The sequence below is a fragment of the Pezoporus wallicus genome, unplaced genomic scaffold (assembly GCF_028554395.1).
Source record: "Pezoporus wallicus isolate ANWC-B61680 ecotype Strahan unplaced genomic scaffold, APGP_CSIRO_Pwel_v1 scaffold_2584, whole genome shotgun sequence".
Lineage (NCBI taxonomy): Eukaryota > Metazoa > Chordata > Aves > Psittaciformes > Psittacidae > Pezoporus > Pezoporus wallicus.
The window spans coordinates 5,991,792-6,009,979 of record NW_026642851.1 but is presented as its reverse complement, the minus strand read 5'-3'; the positions used below and the strand labels follow the sequence as shown (position 1 = coordinate 6,009,979).

Genomic DNA, 18,188 nt, shown 5'->3' with positions numbered 1-18,188 from the left:
CTTATTACTCAAGTTGTGCTAGGTCACAGCATCACGGAATGTTTTGGGTTGGAAGGAACCTTGAAGGTCTTAAAGATCACCTAGTTCCAACCCCTCACCATGGGCAGGGATACCTTCCACTAGACCAGGTTGTTCAAGGCCCTGTACAGCCTGGCCTAAACATGAAGTAAAGGAGCAGAGGAGTGGCTGGACAAGTCCGTAAGTCTTGAGCTTGTCTTTTTTTATTGTGATAGTGCTTGTGAAACTGGAGTTACTGGAGTGGAGATAATAACTTTCCCCCTTTTTTTTTCTTTTTTTTTTTTTTCAGCTGAAACAGGTGCAAGCTTTCAGTTGCATTGTCCATAAACTAACTTCTTTCTCTCTTCATTTGCAGTTACATTGTCTCACATCACACAGCTGGTTCTGAGTCACAACAAGCTTACAAGTAAGTATACTCCTGGTTTTGGACTTCATTACAGTCAGTTGAGCAACAATGAAAATGGGGTATTGCTAGTCTGATTTATTTTAATACATCACAGTGTCACTGTTAAAGTGCTTCTTGATGAAGCACTTTATTAAAATCAAAGAGTTTGAGCTTGTGACTTAGCAGCAATGTTCAGCATGTCTTTCCAACTTCAGTAAAGCTCTGCCACATACTGGAAGATCTGTAATCCTCAGTTTTGTTGCCAGTTCAGCCCAAAATCTTTAACTGTATCAGAAATTATGCAGTTTGCATTTTAGTAGATGTGTGGTTAATTTGACTGAAGCAGGTGAAAATAAACTACAACTCGACTACATTAGATCTATAACCAAGCATGCGAGCAAGACCAACTGAATGCGAGCTTCAGATGTGAAAGTCAAGCAGTCTGCTTCTGTCAAAACAAAATCTTCTGAGTGTAAGTTGTCTTGCTTGTGCTGTGCACACCACCTACAGTTATTACCTTGGATCCTGCTTCTCATAGTAAAGAAGCCCTTAAGTGTGGCGCTGATGAATAACATGTCATGAGAACACAAATCTTTACAAATCGATATGAGTTTAAAAAACTCAACAAACCCCCAAACAAACCAACCAATAAAACCCAACCTACTGAACTCTACTTGCCACACAAGCAGTAAAGATAGTATGTGTAATTTAAAACATATGTATTAATGTGAAAATCTTGCTTAAGGTTCTGAGCATTTGCATAGGATTAAGCATGAGGGGGGGGAAAAGAATATTTTTAGATTTTAGCACATAAACACTTCTCTGGATGCAGTTTATTGGGTACTAATGTGTAGCTTAAATGGTTTGTAGTAGCAGTAGTAAGTGAATAAAAATATGCTTATTATGTGAGTGGCTGTGAGAAGTATGAATTAGTTATCCTAGGCCCTGCTTCTGATTATATAGTGTCCTATAGGCTGGCATCTTGCTATTCTGTTTTTATCCCTGTTGAAGTTTTTTCAAATAAATCTCTATCTATTTATAAATTTGACTAGCAATTTCCAGGCATCTAATGTGTACATGATGACTGAGCAAATCCAGGCAGGGAAATCTGTAAACATTGCTATCAAACACACAGCTCTACCCCTGGTTTAGAAGATAGTGAAGTTATAAATAGCTTGAAGCTGAGAGAATGTTTTGGGAGAGCATTATGTTAAACTTGCTTTGGGCATATTGCTGCCTGACATCTGTTGTCAGCCCCTGGTGGAGTTAGGCTATGGGGCCACCCAGCTGGTGGCTTTTGTGTTCCCCTAGGTCACTGCAGGGAGGGACCTTTCTCTGAACTTGAGCTGCTTCAGAGCTAGGCAGTTAGTTGTATGCAGCCACTTTAGCTTTCTGTGCAGCTTCTGAAGGGTTGCAGCTTGTTCTGCACACCTCCATCTAATGCCTGTCATCAGACAACTCATCCACAGATGGGTACCTGGTGCTGCAAGGCAGAACTTTGGTGCTGGTCATTTGCTCTGATATGTTCTGTCTGAATGGCTGCTTAGTTGGCACAAGGATGAAACAAGTTGTAAGCAATACTCTTGGTAAACTTGACTGTTTTTTCTCTTGGATCTGTAAAAATTCTACTACTTTTGAAAACTAACAGACTTACAAGGACTTAATCATCTTTTCTGCATGACACCTTACGAGTCTTATACATAGCTAAGAGTTCAGCTGAACACGTGACTGGCTGGGCAAATAGCAGGCATCTACCTTGCTTTGAGGAAGAGAAGAGAGGCTGAAACTCCCTCAAGACTTGAACTGTGGTGAATTTAGCTGTCTGAGAACTGAGCCTGGGGAGGGTGACATGCTTTAGCAGGAGCACCAGAATTAAAAGCTAAGTAACTAACCTGTGTCCTAGCTAAATAGCTAGTGTTCTAGCTATGAGTCTTAGCTGTAGACCTGACTGGGGAGGGGTAAAGATATGATCGTAAGAAGTGTCCCGGAAGAATGTGTTCAGGTTGTCTTTATTCAAGAAAAATCTAGAGTACACTCTTTGTTTAAAGCAGTTTCAGTTTTCAGAATACCAGTTTAAGGATTGCCATTACTGTAAGTTGGGTTACATTAAATCTTAACTTTTAATTCCTGCTTTCTTTTAAAGTAGTCCTTAGATCAGCAGGCTGCAAGTGTATCTGTTCTCTTAGCCACAGGATTCTGTCAGCCCTTCTAATTGCTATGTTTGGGTTTCTTTTATGGGAAGGTAAAACCCCTGCTTCTCCTGAGAAGTAACTCACCAAGTCTGAATCTTACTATTCTTTCACAAATTGATGTAGACATTTCAATAGACAACACACATTTTTAAAAGGCTAAATTTCAAGTTCATATTCTCGTATTTGACACTGTTGACCTAATCTTTTAAGCTATGTAATTAGTTGTCTTAGCAGATTGTTCTTAAAATGGCTAGGAAGCTGGTGGCAGTGACACTTGACATGCTACACTAAGGTCATATTAGCATCTTCTGCTAGTTTTCTGCCATTTAAATGAGTGTTCTGCTTGCTTTTTTCCCCCTGCTGTTTAGAGTAAATATGTCTATCTGAAAGAATAAATACATGTAACACTGGATATGCATATTTTCATGTAACTATAGTTCATTTTTTTGCCAGCAAACTCTAGTAAAAGTAAGTAAAGTTACATGAGTGAGTATAAGGACCACACTATTAACTCCATCATACTTTGAATATTTTTGTGGCACAGCTGTTGTTAACATTTTTAGTATGCTATTCATACTGCTGGTGCTTGTGCATTTACATGTTTAAATCATTCCTTATCAGAAATGCTCAATTCTGCATTGATTTTTCTGGTGAACTGGATGGATTTTTTTTCAGCTCTCTGGTGCTCTGCTAATGGAGGCGTCTTAAACTGGCTGCTTCTGCACTAAGTAACTTCTGAAACAGCTTGGTTTGTCTTCAGCTGCTCAGTGAGAATTTTTGCTGCAAAATCAGAAGCTAAACTCTAGGTGAAGCTAAATAGCTGTAATATGCAGTTTTCTGAGCCACTTGCTGTGATTCCATGTTGGGGTCTCTTGTGACAATACATTTGAAGTAGAGGGAGGAAGTGTGTATTTGGGTTTTTTCTTAATGTTGATACATGGGCCATTGTCCCCATATGTTGTACTGGGAGCTTTTTGTTCCACCATTTAGTGTCTTAAAGTGTTTTTATGCAATATACAGGTGAGAAGCAAACATAAGACAGTCATGCTTATGCTACTGGCCTGCATAGATTGTCTGGTCCTAACCTAGGTGTCTTTTGGACCTGTTGTCTAACATCAAAATAAATGAAGTCATGACAAATGTTCCTCAAATTTGTGGAAATTTCATGTCCTAGTATAGTCGTTACTAATGTCCTTACTGGGTATGCTGATGACATTTGATAATTAAAATCCATATTTGATAATTAAAATCATGAATAGGAAGTGTGCTTGAAGAGCATTCAGAAACTCAGGTTAGCTGTAATTCAGCCTGGGAGTGCACAGAAGGGAAGGTGTGACTGGAAGGCAGGCTGGGATGTCGAAAGTTACTTCAGCATTGACAGCAGGTACAAGTGCTGGTCATCAGAATGCGGACAACTTGATGTGGTTTATTTTCACTTATTTTGGGGGATAAGCGGTCAGTTTTTGATGACTTGTAACTTCTGTAACAGTTATTTGACTTACTTGCCTGAGATGATTAGTTGGTGTTGTAATGATCTGGGGATCCTATTTGGAGATTCTAGCTTTTGTGTCATTACCTGGTCATACCTGGAGTGTTTCTGTTGCCGGGGAAATACCGGTATTGTGTGCTTTGTCCATTAGAGGTCACTGTTTAAATATCTTTCGCAATTTCTTCCCTGAGAAGATGCCTATGCTCCTGGTAGCGAGCAATTCAGCCTGCCTGGGAGGAGCAGCATCGTTTTTGCGGTTCTCCTCCGTCTCCTTAACCTCAGGTGATCCTGTGGTCGCCAGCTTCACAATATTCTTGCCCTGCCTTGAAATGATCTCAAAAGTTGTCTGCTGTTCATAGCTCAGTGCTGATGATTTTTCTATCATTCTGCTCTCATGCTTGGATTCCTTGCCCAATATTAGCAAATGTCTGAATGATGAGAGATGAGGAACAATTTTATTTTTTTTTCTTAAGCCTCCTCTGTATTACCTGATCTTGTGTTCACTGTCTTCCTCTCCTTTGAGCTTCTGTCCTATACCGTCCTCTGCTCTCTTCATGGCTGCTTCCTTAATTCTCAAGTGTAAGCCTTTACTTCTTTAGTCCTTTCCTTTTTGTGAGATAAACCCTTAGGTTTCTTGCTGCTGCTTCCCATTTCCGTGCCTGATTTAGTTTGAGTTCACTTTCTTACCCTGTCAGAATAACTGTTTCTCATCGATCATGTTCTTTGACAGCCATGTTGTCACCCTTTATTATTCTTGTGCATTTGCCTTTTTCCAGTGGAGCAGTTCAAAAGTTTTCTCCCCTTTTCCTGCTCACACAGCTTACTGCTTCTTTGCTCTACCATTTCCTTCGAAATTGTCTTGCTCTCCATGTGACCAACACAGAAGCTTATCCCTTCATTGCTGTTAACCCTCCCGATTGTGTCCTTGATCTTACTTAACAGTAAATGCTGCTAAAATCCCTTGGTGTCATTTTTATATGAGGGCATGTCCCTTTTAAGACGCCTTTCTGTCTGCATAGTGTGTACCTAGATGTGTTGGAGGTAGTCCAAAGACAGGTAGCCACACTGCATGTGTCCTGAATTGCTTCCCAGTCTATCTGCTTTGTCTTCTTCAGACCGCTGAAATGTGTTATGGTAGCTCCCACTGGTATTGTCTGACACTTTGCATTTTGCCTGGTTATTTATATAGCAAACTTGCTGACTTCTGGAGGGAACTAGATGCCTGTGTACTTTTTACTCTTTATTGCTTCTTTTAGTCTCCTCTGCTTTGCTTCTGCCTCTGCTTCCTTCTGGTAGGTCATTCCATGCTGTTGTACTGACATGACAGACCCCAAAATGGTACAAGTAAACTACCAACGTGGTGAGGCTAGGGTTATGTCGTGCCTGACAATGGCCTCTCAACTGACCTTGGGAGTGGGGCTTTGAATTAACTGTAAGCCTTTCAATTTTGTTACATGTTCTGATTTGGTTTTAATTCCTATTTCTGCTGCAGGGATCTCTAAAGGGAAATATCTTTATGAATGCAGTGCACAGGGCAGTGTGAGAAGGAGGGGGGAGAGATCCTTATACATACACCTTAGTAAATCTGTGACATCCAAGCTCTGCACAGATGTTTAAATACCGTGTTAGCCTTTTTCTTCTCTCCTTAAAAAAAAAAACAACAGAAAAACCCCACAACAAAAACCCCAGACCTTTGATTCTTAGAAAATACAGATAATAGAGCATTTTAACATTAAGCAATATGAATTTTGGCTTTAAGAAGCTTTAGGAGAATGAAGCAGAATAATTTATTGAGGTTTGTGCTGTAGTGGCATAAGGAGTGCATGCTGGAACTACCCTAATTTATGCATAAATTAAATTGTTGAAGTTTGCTGTATGGCAGCAAAGTCAGTTTTGTATCATAAGTAAATATATGTACTAAATGCAGCACTAGGCACAAATCACTCTAATACAGTTCTTCAGAAGCTGTTTTAGAATCATAGGATCATAGAATAGTTGTGGTTGGAAATGACCGTAAGATCTTATTAAACCTTTTTTGTAAGTCTCAATGTTTTCTCACATGTTTTAGTGAAAATTTCTTGTGTCTTCATTTATCTCCCAGTGACTTAAAATAGCTGTAATATTTTTGTGGAAGACTGATACAAATGGTATTTCCCCATCTATATGTATAGGTTATAATGTAAAATTGTTGGAAAACCTCTTTCCAGCTATAGACTATTTTGAAGTGACATTTTCAAAGCTAGTGAATGTTGCACAAGTGAACCTGTGTCATTAAAAAGCTTTAATTTTGTATCATGTTAATGAATTTACTGTCTAACAAGCAGAGTAGATTTATTTATTTTTTTGTTGCCAGTATTGAAGGATGGAGGTGAGAAGGTAGATTTGGTCTAGATTTATGAGAAAATGGACTTAGTTCTGTATGCTTAATTTTGTACTCTATTTTCTATGCATTCTTTTGTTCTTCTATAATCATCAGGTGTGTTGGTTTGAAGTGGATGAGGACACAGCATTTCCCTTCCAACCACTCGCCATCTGGCCACTTAACTCTTTCCATTGGTGCCCTGTGTCAAAAACACTGTAGTATGAAATAACTCTTAGGGTGAAAAGTTTCATGATCTTTATCTAAGGATGGGAAACTTGTGGTAATGTGGTTTCTCTTGTCTAGAAGGAATATATTGCTGTAGCTGGAAATGAAATGAATGAAGCCTGGAATCAGCTAATGTAGAAGCACAGGGAGGACTCTGTACTGTGCTATACTTGGTATAGGAAGCCCAAACTAGGAGGGCATTTAATTCATTTGCAGCTTTGAGGGCTGGAACAAGAACCCTGTGGGTGAGAATGAGTGTTTTTTTTTTTTTTACTGCAGCCTCTTCCTGTGTGTGTGTTTAGAGGACAGGCTGGTGTCTCTGATAAACAGTGTCGGCATGGCAGTCTGTGATGCTGAATTGGGGGGAGAGTCAGTTGATCCAAGTCACAGTGAAAAACTAGTCCTAAGGGAGTTCTTAAAAACGCTTCAGTGGTATAAAAAGTGTAAACTACTAATACTGTTCAAGAAAATGAACTGAAGTTATGGACTATTTGTTAGATACACTGAAAGCAGGATTTTGTAAACAAGCACTGCTAAGCGCATGAGTAGATTGATATTCTTAAGAGTCTGAAGTGACCTTGACTTGTGAGAGGTAACCTGTAGTACCTGTTCAAGACCTGGTGTTCAGGGCTTCTTTGGTAGTTCCTCTTGTAGACTGAAGAAAACATGTTAAATAGGCTGAAGTAAAGAGAATATTGAGGGAGGAGAAGGTGAACATGCTGAACTTCAGCTGATTTAACTCAGCTGGTTTGATTTAACTAAAACTGGCTATTGTGCAGTAGTGTGAAACTCTGAAAAGATGCTTAAACAACTTAAACACCTGCAGGAGACTCACTGAGATTTAGTGAGACCATTTGCAATTGCAGTTGGTGGAAGCCCAATATAATGCTATCAGCTGAAGTTTTTCAGTCCTGCAGAAGTTACTTTTCTTAACCATTCCCTGCTGCTGAAAGATCAGCAGATACACATGATCTGACCCGTAACAAGGGAACATAGTCTGTGTTCTTCAGCCTTTTGCATGGCATACCACATGGGTTTGTTGTTTTTTTTTTCTTCCTAATGTAAAAGTAAAGTAGCAAAACATGTTGGCTGAACTGTGCGCTTCTAAAAACAATTACTGAAGCTGCTGTGCTCTGCTAAGGTACTTACATGTCAGACTAATTCCAAAATCTTGTCTAATACTCTGTTTTCTTCAAAATTATTTGTAGAAATGAAGAGGCATATTTACAGCCACATTGTTATACCCATCTTCACTTGAACAGCATGGTTCCTTTCTGCTGTAAAAAGGCTAACAAACGTCAGATTTTTGTGAGCTGTTTTGGTGTGGTTTCAGTTCTTTGCTGTTAGGTGATTTATTTTCAATTTAGTAAACCCACCTTAATCTCAGTCCCTGGTTTCTGGTGTTTCTTTCCAAACTCTGAAGTGCATTTTAAGCTTTCTTCTCAGAGAAGAGATTTGTCCTTTGTCTTCACTAGATGTCACTTGATTCCCAGTCTCTTCGTAGCCTTTCTTGTGCTCACTAGCACTTCTTATACTGTGGCTTCTAAATTAAAACTGATGACAAATTGCCTTGTAGCACAGTAGCACATCAGTGAGCTATAATGTAATTTAAACATGTTCATAAGAACATTTTCATAACTGCAGTTCTTCTGTGGATAATTGCAAAAAAAAAAAGAAAAGAACTCTGCTGGTTTCTGGAAAGAGCTGAAGATTAAGGCGCAAGTTTGGTTTTAATGTTTTCAGTATGAGGAGGGTGATGGAAGAAGATGGAGTGTTTTCCATCTTCGGAAGAAGGTGGAGGGAGGGCAAAAGGGTAAACTTGAACTACATAATGTGCAAATTAAGTACTGTATGCTTCATTTGGGACCAGGATTTTCTCCAGTTCACTGCCAAGTATGATATCAGCATGCCATAAATATTTAAAATGAAAACTGTTGTGTTCTCCCTCTGCTAATTCCTCTTTCATTTTGATGAAGCTGATTGCTTCTCTCTTGGTATAACAGAACCCTTGTCAAATTAATCTACACATTACTCCAGCTCTATAAGTACAGTTATATTGGCTGCTCAGAATGCATTATATATTTAGTATTCTAAATTCTTCCTCCCCCATGAAATGTGAGTAACATTTCATGTCTTTGTGACCTTTACTCTAAGGGATCCTTACTCATGAAAAGTTCCTGTTGACGCTAACTGGATTAGCAAGTCTGCAAAACTGGGTTTATTATATCATATAGCCCACAGGTTTTACTTTAGGTTTAAGGAGTAGGTTTTTGCTCTTGGCGAGAAAACCTCACCTGGGATCTGCAATGGACTGGTACCGCTCTCGAAAGTCATTATGGAGTCCTTTTTACTCTGTATGACTCTTGACCAGCTTTTAAGTGGAACAGTTTAATTAAAAACTGCTGTAATCTTACAAATCTGTTCTCTGGCAAGTTGTGCTATTTTAATAGTTCTTCTGGATAAACGATTAGAATCTGTTAGGGTTTGGAGTACTACTGAATATCACATTACTGGTACCGCAAAATAACTTCACTGACTGAAGAAGCATGAAAAAACAAAGATTCTACAGCTTAAAATTTCTAAAGATGTGAATGCCAAAGAAATGAATCATATTTTAGATAATTAAAATTCTTATTTCACTAGATGTCTTGATTCAAAACCATTGAATTCAATGGGAGGTTTTCTGTAGTCTTTGAATCATACTGAGGAGATGGTAAGCTTACTCATGCACAATTTTATGAACAGGCAGGTATTACAGACAGCATTTTGAAACAGCAGTGAGACAATGTTTATTTTTAATGTTCAGTGTTAAGGTATAAACGAACTGAAAAGTTTAACACTGTTTACATAGCAGGTATTCCTCTCATGGAGATATTTTTAGTGGATTATTTCACTTGTCCAAGTTTATTGACTTTTGTCAGATTTTTCATCTGAACTTCCTTGTCTAAAATGTTCTATATATTTTAGTTTTAATTTGCAAAGGAAATTTTGGTATGGGCCTCTTAAGTGTCTTCAGAAATGTTTGATTTAATATTAGTCCCTACTAAATACAAAAACAGACTAGATTTTATCTTTTATCTGAAAAGCAAATGGAGACTTAATCTTGCAAACACCTAAGTGTGTTTACTTTTAAAGTTGTGAGAATTTCTGTTGGTTTTCTAGTGCTTCACAGGAGCTTTAGAAGAAATAATCCTGAAGATCATTTGCAGAAATAGAGACTTTCTGAACCCTGTGCATTTTTAGCTGTATGAAGGGCCCTGCCACAACAAGAGGAATCCTTTTGAAACCTAGGCAAATGACTAAAGAGTGTCAGAGTGGAAGCAGAGGGGAAAAACTATGCACTTCTTTTTCTCTTCTGTTTTCTGTGTTCTTCCTCCTTTGTCAGAGGTTGAGTGTACAAAAGAAGCTGGATCTAGATGTCAGTGGAATGAGAACCGTTTGCCTTCCTGCTTTATGAAAAAGGGTTACATCTGGGACACTCAATTCAAAGCTGTTTTAACTGATTTAAATGTTCTTAGCATGTTGCTTTGCATGATGGCTGCCTTGGATAAAAGGTCAGTCTAACCCAGTATCTGTTCTCCAACAGAGGGCAACATCAGACCTCTAGTAAAGACCTCTGATCTAGTATTGGCTTCTGGTTCTTGAAGGTCCAGGCTAAGGTCCAGTCCAGGATACTGGTGTTATATAGGCACTTAATAGTAGCATTTAATCCTTCTTCTGTATGTTTTGGAAATCATATCAGAACTTTTGAACAGCTGTTGCTTTTGTAGGAATAAAATGTACCTTAAGTAAAAGGCTGCTCTGATGAGAATGTTTTAGTACCTAAAGAGTTGCCACTAACTTCATGGCTTTTTTTTTTTTTTTTAATGCTTTGAAGTATAGCAAGTTGCCAATACTCATTTTCAGCAGCATGCACAAAGTCCTTTTATTCCTTGGTGTGCAGCCTGTAGATCTTCTCTTTCCTTCTCAACCAAGCTCTTGACAGCTATAGACTTCACCTCGATTTCATAGTCAATCACTGTATGCAGTTTCCAGTATTGAACAAGGGAAAGGAAGCCTTTCCTGGTCTTGTGAAGTGAGGCTGAACATGAATGGGGCTTCATGATGTGACTGAAGCTTCACAGGAGAATGCAAAGCCATTGGGCTGCCAAATTTTACTAGCATTTGCTGAGGGGGAGTTTCGTTGTTAATGACACTGGGCAGCAGATGGTCTTAGAAGAGTTGTTAAGACACTGTGGATCGTACTGTAAATATGTGGGTGAATAGAACTGGGATGCTGACAGTTCACTCTCTCAGCTCATCATAAGAAGGTGACTCGAGTGGAATTCAGTAGTGCCAGAACTTAGATTTCTTGGTATTTGGCAGTCTGCTGTATAGCTGGAAAGAATTTTGCAACATAACAGTGGAATAGTAGTCAGGATGCGCTTAGCTGTGTAAAGTTCAGAACAGAGAACGTTATATGCCTGGTTAATCTTGTTTGACCACTACCCATCTTTAGACCTGAAGGTACTGAGCCTGTGCAGCTCAGCTACAAGACCACTACAGAAGTTAATTTCAGTCTTCTGTTTTTCTTTTGAATCCAAGAGAGAATTCTTTGTATTACAGATGAATCTGAATTGTTGAACCAGAAGATAAGCTGTTACAGGAGAAAGTCCTCACCCTGTCCACACCTTAAAACCTGCTCTTCTGCTTTTCCCTTCTCACAACGTATCTCCAGCCCTTCCATCCAAACCAAAACCCACAATTATGGATGGGGGCTTTTTATTTTGATTTAGCAGGGTGAGACTCAAAGTATTTCATCCAAATTCCTTGCTAAATTTTTAGCCTTTTTTCTCATTTCATCTAAAACCCATGCAGCTTTTAGTATGGCTTGAAGAACATAATGATAATTGTTATGTACGAATTAAGCATCTTAAGTGTGACAGCTATATCAGAAACTTAGTGGACAGTGTTCAAGGACACAGCCCCTGTTGTTCACTGAGGACACTTACAACTGCCCTGACAAAAGAAAACAAAATTAAAAACCTCTACTGAATTAGCCAGTGGAAGTTTAGTTTTTGCCTGTGTCTGCAAGTGGGATGAACAGATAGAACTTCAGATTTTTCAACTGTGTAGTAACCCACTGAAACCAGGATTCTCTTTGATGCTGTGATCTTTAGTGCAAATGTAATCTTCTTGAGTGTTCATCTTCTTCCTTGAAATGATTCTTCTTTTCTCCACAGCCTCCTAGCTTAAGTCAAAGTGAGATAAAAGGTTAAGAATTCATTTATTCTTAAAGTAGGAAACAAGCTTGTTGGACAGGTATTTGAAAGGGCACATCCGCTAAATCGGTGTCATTAATTCAAGGTAGCTCAGTAACTGGATCCAGCTTTTTGCTTTGTCTCTGTCAGGCTGCTTGCAGGGGACTTGTCCCTATCTTGTGGTCTGTTCACAGATGCAGAACAGCTCTGCTGTTACGCTGTGATACAAGAGTTAGTTAGGTAACTAAATCCACTGTGAATAGGACTGACTAAATTTAAGGTGCCCATTAACTAACGCTGATTCAGCCAAAATACACAGAAGGTATTGTTGGCTTTCCTTGCATGAGGGTAGCACTAACAAACTGTCTCTGTGGTCTGACAGTTTCTGTAGTCCAGCCTCACAGCAAGATGAAAAAACTGCAGAGGCTTCTTGTCTTTATAGTGATAGTGTTGTTCTTGCTGTAAGATGTACTTTTTTTAGTTGGCTTTGAGTAATTTCAACACCTTGGATAACAGCTTCTTAATTTAACAACTTGCAATGGTGCTCAACTGAAAATATGGAATTGACACACAGACAGCCAAACTGACTGTAGGTTTGGTAAGTCTGGCCTCCTGGATTTCAGGCTCTTGTTCAGAGTTCCCACAACAGAGCTCTACATTACTTTTAGCATAACTTGTGCTGTTAAGTTACACTGTTTGGGTTTTTTTTTCTAGGAGGGCTTTATCTTTTACACTGTCAAAAAAGCCAAAGCCTTCATACCAGATTTTTATTAGTTGTATCAACAGTGTAACTTCAGGAGAATTGTATTTGGTGTCCGTCTGTACTGTTTAGGCTTTGACTAAACTAAACCCTCTATTTGTTAGTACTTCTGATTCCCAGTCTTGCATAAACATAGTATCTGACTGAGAACAGAGACATGGTTTGCCAGTCCATTGCATCTCATCAAATTATAAAGTCTGATTTCTGAAAACATTTTAATAAGGGCAGTTACTGTTCTAGTGAAATATTGAAGCTGGAAACAGCTGAATTATGTCAATTAAAATCCTCAGTTAACTTCTGTTAGGGAATAATTTAAAACAACAATACTAGTAGTGCATTACCTGTTATTTTCTGAAGGCACATGATTCTTGCTATCGTTGAGTGACAGATACACATGGACCAGTTGGAAAATGCCACAAAGGGAGGGCTTTTAAATGTTCAGATTTGCCTTAATGACTTTATAAAAAAAAAAGCTGCTAAAAAAATCTCCTGCAATGAATATGACCCTTAATAGTAATATTTATGTAGTGTAATTGGAGTGTTTGTTAGGGATTCCGTTACTGTGCACAGTGTAATTAGACTTATAATCTAGTAAATGTGACATACTATAATGTTCTGCTTTGTAAACATTGACTCCATTTTAAGACTGAGATTGTCTCATGCCAAGAAATAAAAGAAAATCATGGCCTCATAAAATCTTCTCATTATTTAGATGTGCACTCTATGGGTTCCCAGTGCAGTCAAAGTTGAAACTGAGCCAGAGTGAACATTGAACACAGGTGCAAGCTTCAGTGCAAGTGATTTGCCAGCCTCCTTTTATGTAAACCTCATCTGTCTTCTTAAATCTCACAAAGTTTTAAGGGGGAGAAGATGCAGGTCTGCATAGTTTTTTAACCTTATTTGCACAGGCATATTCATATTGCCTTCTGCCTTACTTTTCATGTTTCTAAATAATAACCAGATTTTGATTTGTTGGAAATCAAAAGTAGCCACGTATGTGCATTGATCAGTTATTTACTCATGGGCGGTAACTGAAAATGGGCTTGGAAAATAATTCATCTTTTAGTGCTAAACTTAATTTTGCTGTATTATGTAAATGGACAAGAACTCAGATACTGGATGGCTTAAGCAGTAAGTAGAATGAGGTGTTGCTAAAATCTTTTATTTCACGTTTGCTGTTTAAGACCTTTAATAAAACTGTTGTCTTGGTGTAATTACATAATTTGTTTTTTTTTCAGCTTAATGAAATGATCCAAAACTCTTAGGCTCTGCTCTTTTGAGACCTGTGTGTACTATATGAACTTGGAGGATAGCCTGCTTCTCTTTATTAGTCTATGACAGTATTTATGAGTTGTCCTTGCCTCTCACTGAAATGGTCTGTGTTAGTCAAAATATCTTACAGTACTGGCAGTAATTTTCTGAAGAGCACAAAGTGACTGCTCTCAGCAATGAGAATGGATTCCAGATAGGAGGCTTTTTTGATACAAACTTTGCTTTTATTGCAGTAGCTGTTAGATGCAGTTTCTAATGTCAGCCACTGTACATACAGAGAAAAGGATAGGCGCTAGTGGTGTCTAAAGTCTGTTGAGGTAGCTTGTCTCATTGTGAAATCTTTCCCACAGCTGTGCCAGCAAACATTGCGGACCTGAGAAACATAGAAGTGCTCAACTTTTTCAACAACCAGATTGAGGAGCTGCCTACACAGATTAGCAGCCTTCAGAAGCTTAAACACCTTAATCTTGGGTGAGTATCGTAATGCAAAAATTTGCTGCGGTAGAGAGGTACTGTTAAATGTTGTCACCACTGAACTTGGAACTTCTTACTTTTTGCTATTGAAAGTTCTTGTTGGAAGTGTTTGTGAGGATAACTTGGCAATTACGGCTTCAGAGTGTTTATCTAGTGTCCTGGATAATTGGATGCTTATGTGATCAAGCACTGAAATGGTTACCAGTGTACCAGAGTTTAGGGCTACAACAGCTCACATTCATCTACTACTGAAGTAAAACTTAACAATTATTGAATTTTACTTCACTAGCAACTCTCTTTTAATTCTGTTGTGGCTGCTTCAGTGGAGCTGGTGATACTTTATAATTGCAGAAGGTTTTCTTGAATTAAGAAAATAAATGTGAAGCACAGAACCTTCTTTATTAACTGGGCATATTATAGTGCAACTACTTGAGAAAGCACTGGTAGAAGTAAGCTCTAGCTGTACAGCCTTATCATAGAAAAAATGTTTGTATTTTATAAATCCAAGCTTCTGAACACCTTAAACTGAGGATTTTTTACTACTTTAAATATCACAGGATTTTGGCTAAGCTCTCTCTATCCTGCTTTAGATACTTCTGTAAAGTGCTGATAATTGAATTGCATCTTGAACTGTTGAATGCCAATAAGTGTTTTCATGATGATCTGTTGTCTTTGGTCTTTATTTGGTTACTTTAGATCTCTAGCATGTCTCAGTATCTGCTTGAACCTGGAATTGCTTTTCGGAGCAAATACTATTTTATGATAGGGATACTATGTATCTTAGGGGTTGAATCCACTTTTTTGGAATTGCATGTAGATATGTTGCAGTATATGGAGGAAAGAAGTTGGGCTCTTTCCCTGGATTAAAGCAGTGACAAGCATTAGTGTAGTTCAAATACTGGTCTTCATTAATGGAAAAAAAGACAACATAAAAGTCCACTTGGTTAAGATCAGCAGACACTTATGTCTGGAACCACAGCTGCTACCTTCATGTAGCCCAGGATCTTGTAGCGCAAATGCTCTTCTTTTTTAATACTCTCCTTGCCCATAATCTTCAAGGTACAGGATTAACAGCCCAGCTTTAGCTCTGCAAAATAGGTTCCGATTCAGAGGTCGATGAAGTCAGTGAAGAAGAAACTGTTTCTGCCCCAGTAGTTTGCCAGGGGCAGCCCAGAAAACCTCTTGTTATCTGCAGTGCGTTGGACACACAGGGCATCAAAACAGCCCTCTGGGGCAGAGGAAAAGCTTGAATAAATGCTTAGATTATTCTGGGGAGGAGTTTGGTGCAGAAAGGTCAAATGGTGGGGTAGAAAGTGGGAAGGTGTACTGCTGCACTGAAAGATTAAAAGAAAAGTTAAAAATTTGGAAGGCAGATGTGGCCTGGTTGCTGTGGTACAAGCTCAGTGTTTGAACTTCTGCAGAGCTACATAGCATTGGGCAAGGCCTTTCAGCTGATTCTTTTTCCATGCCAAAGAATAGATACCATGCCACCTGTTGTCAACAGAGAGAATACTCTTTCTCCCTCTTTCTTGCTTACAGAATGGAAGGCTGTCAGGACCACTTACTCTTCTTGCTAGTGAAAGAGGAGCTGCTTTCTTTAGTCCTGTTTGATATAAAAACAGGACAATAAACAGTGACAAGTCTGCAGTAGTAGTAATGGAGAATGCCTTTCTGTATTTTAATAGCTACTACTACAGCAGTAATACTAGGTGAATATCCCTGGTGGGACGTCTTATACAGGATAAGGAGGAAGAAGTTTTCATCTAGAGTTTAGCTACAGAGGGTTGATCTCTACAGGATCTTGTTTTAGTAGGGCTGGCTTATGCAAAAGTGGGAGAGGAAAGGTGAGGTTAGTATGTGAGAGCTGCAAAATAAATGTTATTTTGATACAAACTGCTCACATGTAGTTGTCATACTTAGTCTGGAGCTGCAGCTGCTCTTGTGTTTAATTCAGTGTCTGAAGAACTTTTATAAAAGATGGGCTTATTTTTTTGTCCTACAGGTGTATTTCATACTATCACATAGTATAGCAAGTGTTGGCCAGGTCTACTTGGAGGGTGGTGGAGCTGTTGACAAGGGGGAGAGCTCCTTTAGTAGAAGCAAACTGATTGCAAATGCTCCATCCCTGGTCGTGTTCAAGGCCAGGTTGGACACAGTCTTGGGTGGTATGGTTTAGTGTGAGGTGTCCCTGTCCATGACAGGGGTGTTGGAACTGGATGATCTTAAGATCCTTTCCAGCCCTAACTATTCTATGATTCTATTCTATGAAGTGTTTGACAGACATTACATGGAGGGAGGGAAGTCTTTAGAAATCGGAGTTCTTTATTATTTTTGGGTACCTAACCTTGTCAATACTTTGTTTTCAGTGTTTAGTGTTGTATCATGCTTCATACGTTCACATTATATCTTCTCTTGACTCCAGTTTTGGCTATTGCAGTTTATCACTTCTACATCAGAAGGAGAGTCAAATTCAGAGTATGTTTAGAGATACATGAATGGCCATGACTGTTTCCAGTCATCACACAAGAATAAAAATCCAGTTCTTCAGAATACCTCCCAGTACATGCTCTTCCTGAAGATGCTAGTCTTCTGTTCCACTTTCAAACCCAGGTGACAACTGAAGCAAGATCCATACATGAAAGCTATATGTTTGGTGTACATGCAACAGGGATGGTATGAATAATAAGCTGCTAGTTCTTTTCTGTTTGTGTAAGCAGCCAGTGCTCTAGCTCATACACAAACAGTAAAGAGATTATATTCTATGAATATAGTCTCCAGCTCCTTGCCTTTCTTTGTCATGGCAGTAGCTCCAGTGATTATCTGGATCACCTTGTTTGAGTCCTTTGAAATCAGAGGGAAGTTAATGTTTTCTGTAGCTTGTCTGCTTCAGGTTATCAGAGAAACCTTTTCCGTCTGCTGGCTTTCCTTGTGTTCTTCCAGCTGCTGTTGTAAACTCACTAAGACTGGCTGAAAGAGCTCTATTTAGACTAAGCCTCATCAGTCAGAGGACTGACATTTCATGCTCCATATGCATCAGTAATTATCTAGTGATACAGATTTGCCATTCTTAGGAAGGGGTTTGAGTAGCAATTAGTAGTGAACATGAATACTGTGCGGTTGAGGTATTCCTCTGTATTTGGTACTGTGGTGAAAAACTGTGTGGTAGAATGGCGGATGGTCAAGACTATGTGCAAAAAGGTTATTTGTAGTTCAGCCCGAAGATAAGTCATCTACCAAGGACCAACTTGCTCTGTGGCAAGCTGTTTAAGCTGATCATAGTGTTGTGACACCTCTCTCCCTTGTGTTTTGTGTTTGAGGTGTGACTGTTGACTGACCTAACGGACAGGATCCCTTGTGAGTGGTTCAGTTTTGGGCATATTTATGGGAAAAGGTGATTAAAAAAATAATCTGCATTGTGAAAGTCTTGCTCAGTGTCCTCTAGCATCAAGCCTTTTCAAAATAAAAGTGAAGTTTGGTGTAGATTATATTTTTCAGAAATAAAGCTCTTGTTGCTTGTATTATTCCTGCTAGGTAAAGTTAATACTGATGTCGTGTTCCGTTTTCTTTTCCCTCTTTACCTACAGCATGAACAGATTAAACACCTTGCCCAGGGGATTTGGCTCTTTACCAGCTCTGGAGGTTCTTGACTTGACTTACAACAATTTAAATGAAAACTCTCTACCAGGAAACTTCTTCTATCTGAGTGAGAAACTTTTCTAAAAACTCTACAAATCTTCATGATATGATGCTTTGCTTTCTGCAGTTGAAATT

General features: G+C 38.8%; 1 protein-coding gene across 3 annotated transcripts in view; it reads left to right on the top strand.

Moving 5' to 3' along the window:
* Positions 1 to 18,188, top strand: part of RSU1 (Ras suppressor protein 1) — a 108,125-nt gene that overhangs the window by 13,304 nt on the left and 76,633 nt on the right. For all 3 annotated transcript variants that reach the window (XM_057432744.1, XM_057432742.1, XM_057432743.1), the window contains 3 exons: positions 374 to 424; positions 14,294 to 14,414; positions 18,002 to 18,120. In XM_057432744.1, the coding sequence (XP_057288727.1) occupies positions 374 to 424; positions 14,294 to 14,414; positions 18,002 to 18,120 (291 nt within the window). The remainder of the gene's footprint in view (positions 1 to 373; positions 425 to 14,293; positions 14,415 to 18,001; positions 18,121 to 18,188) is intronic.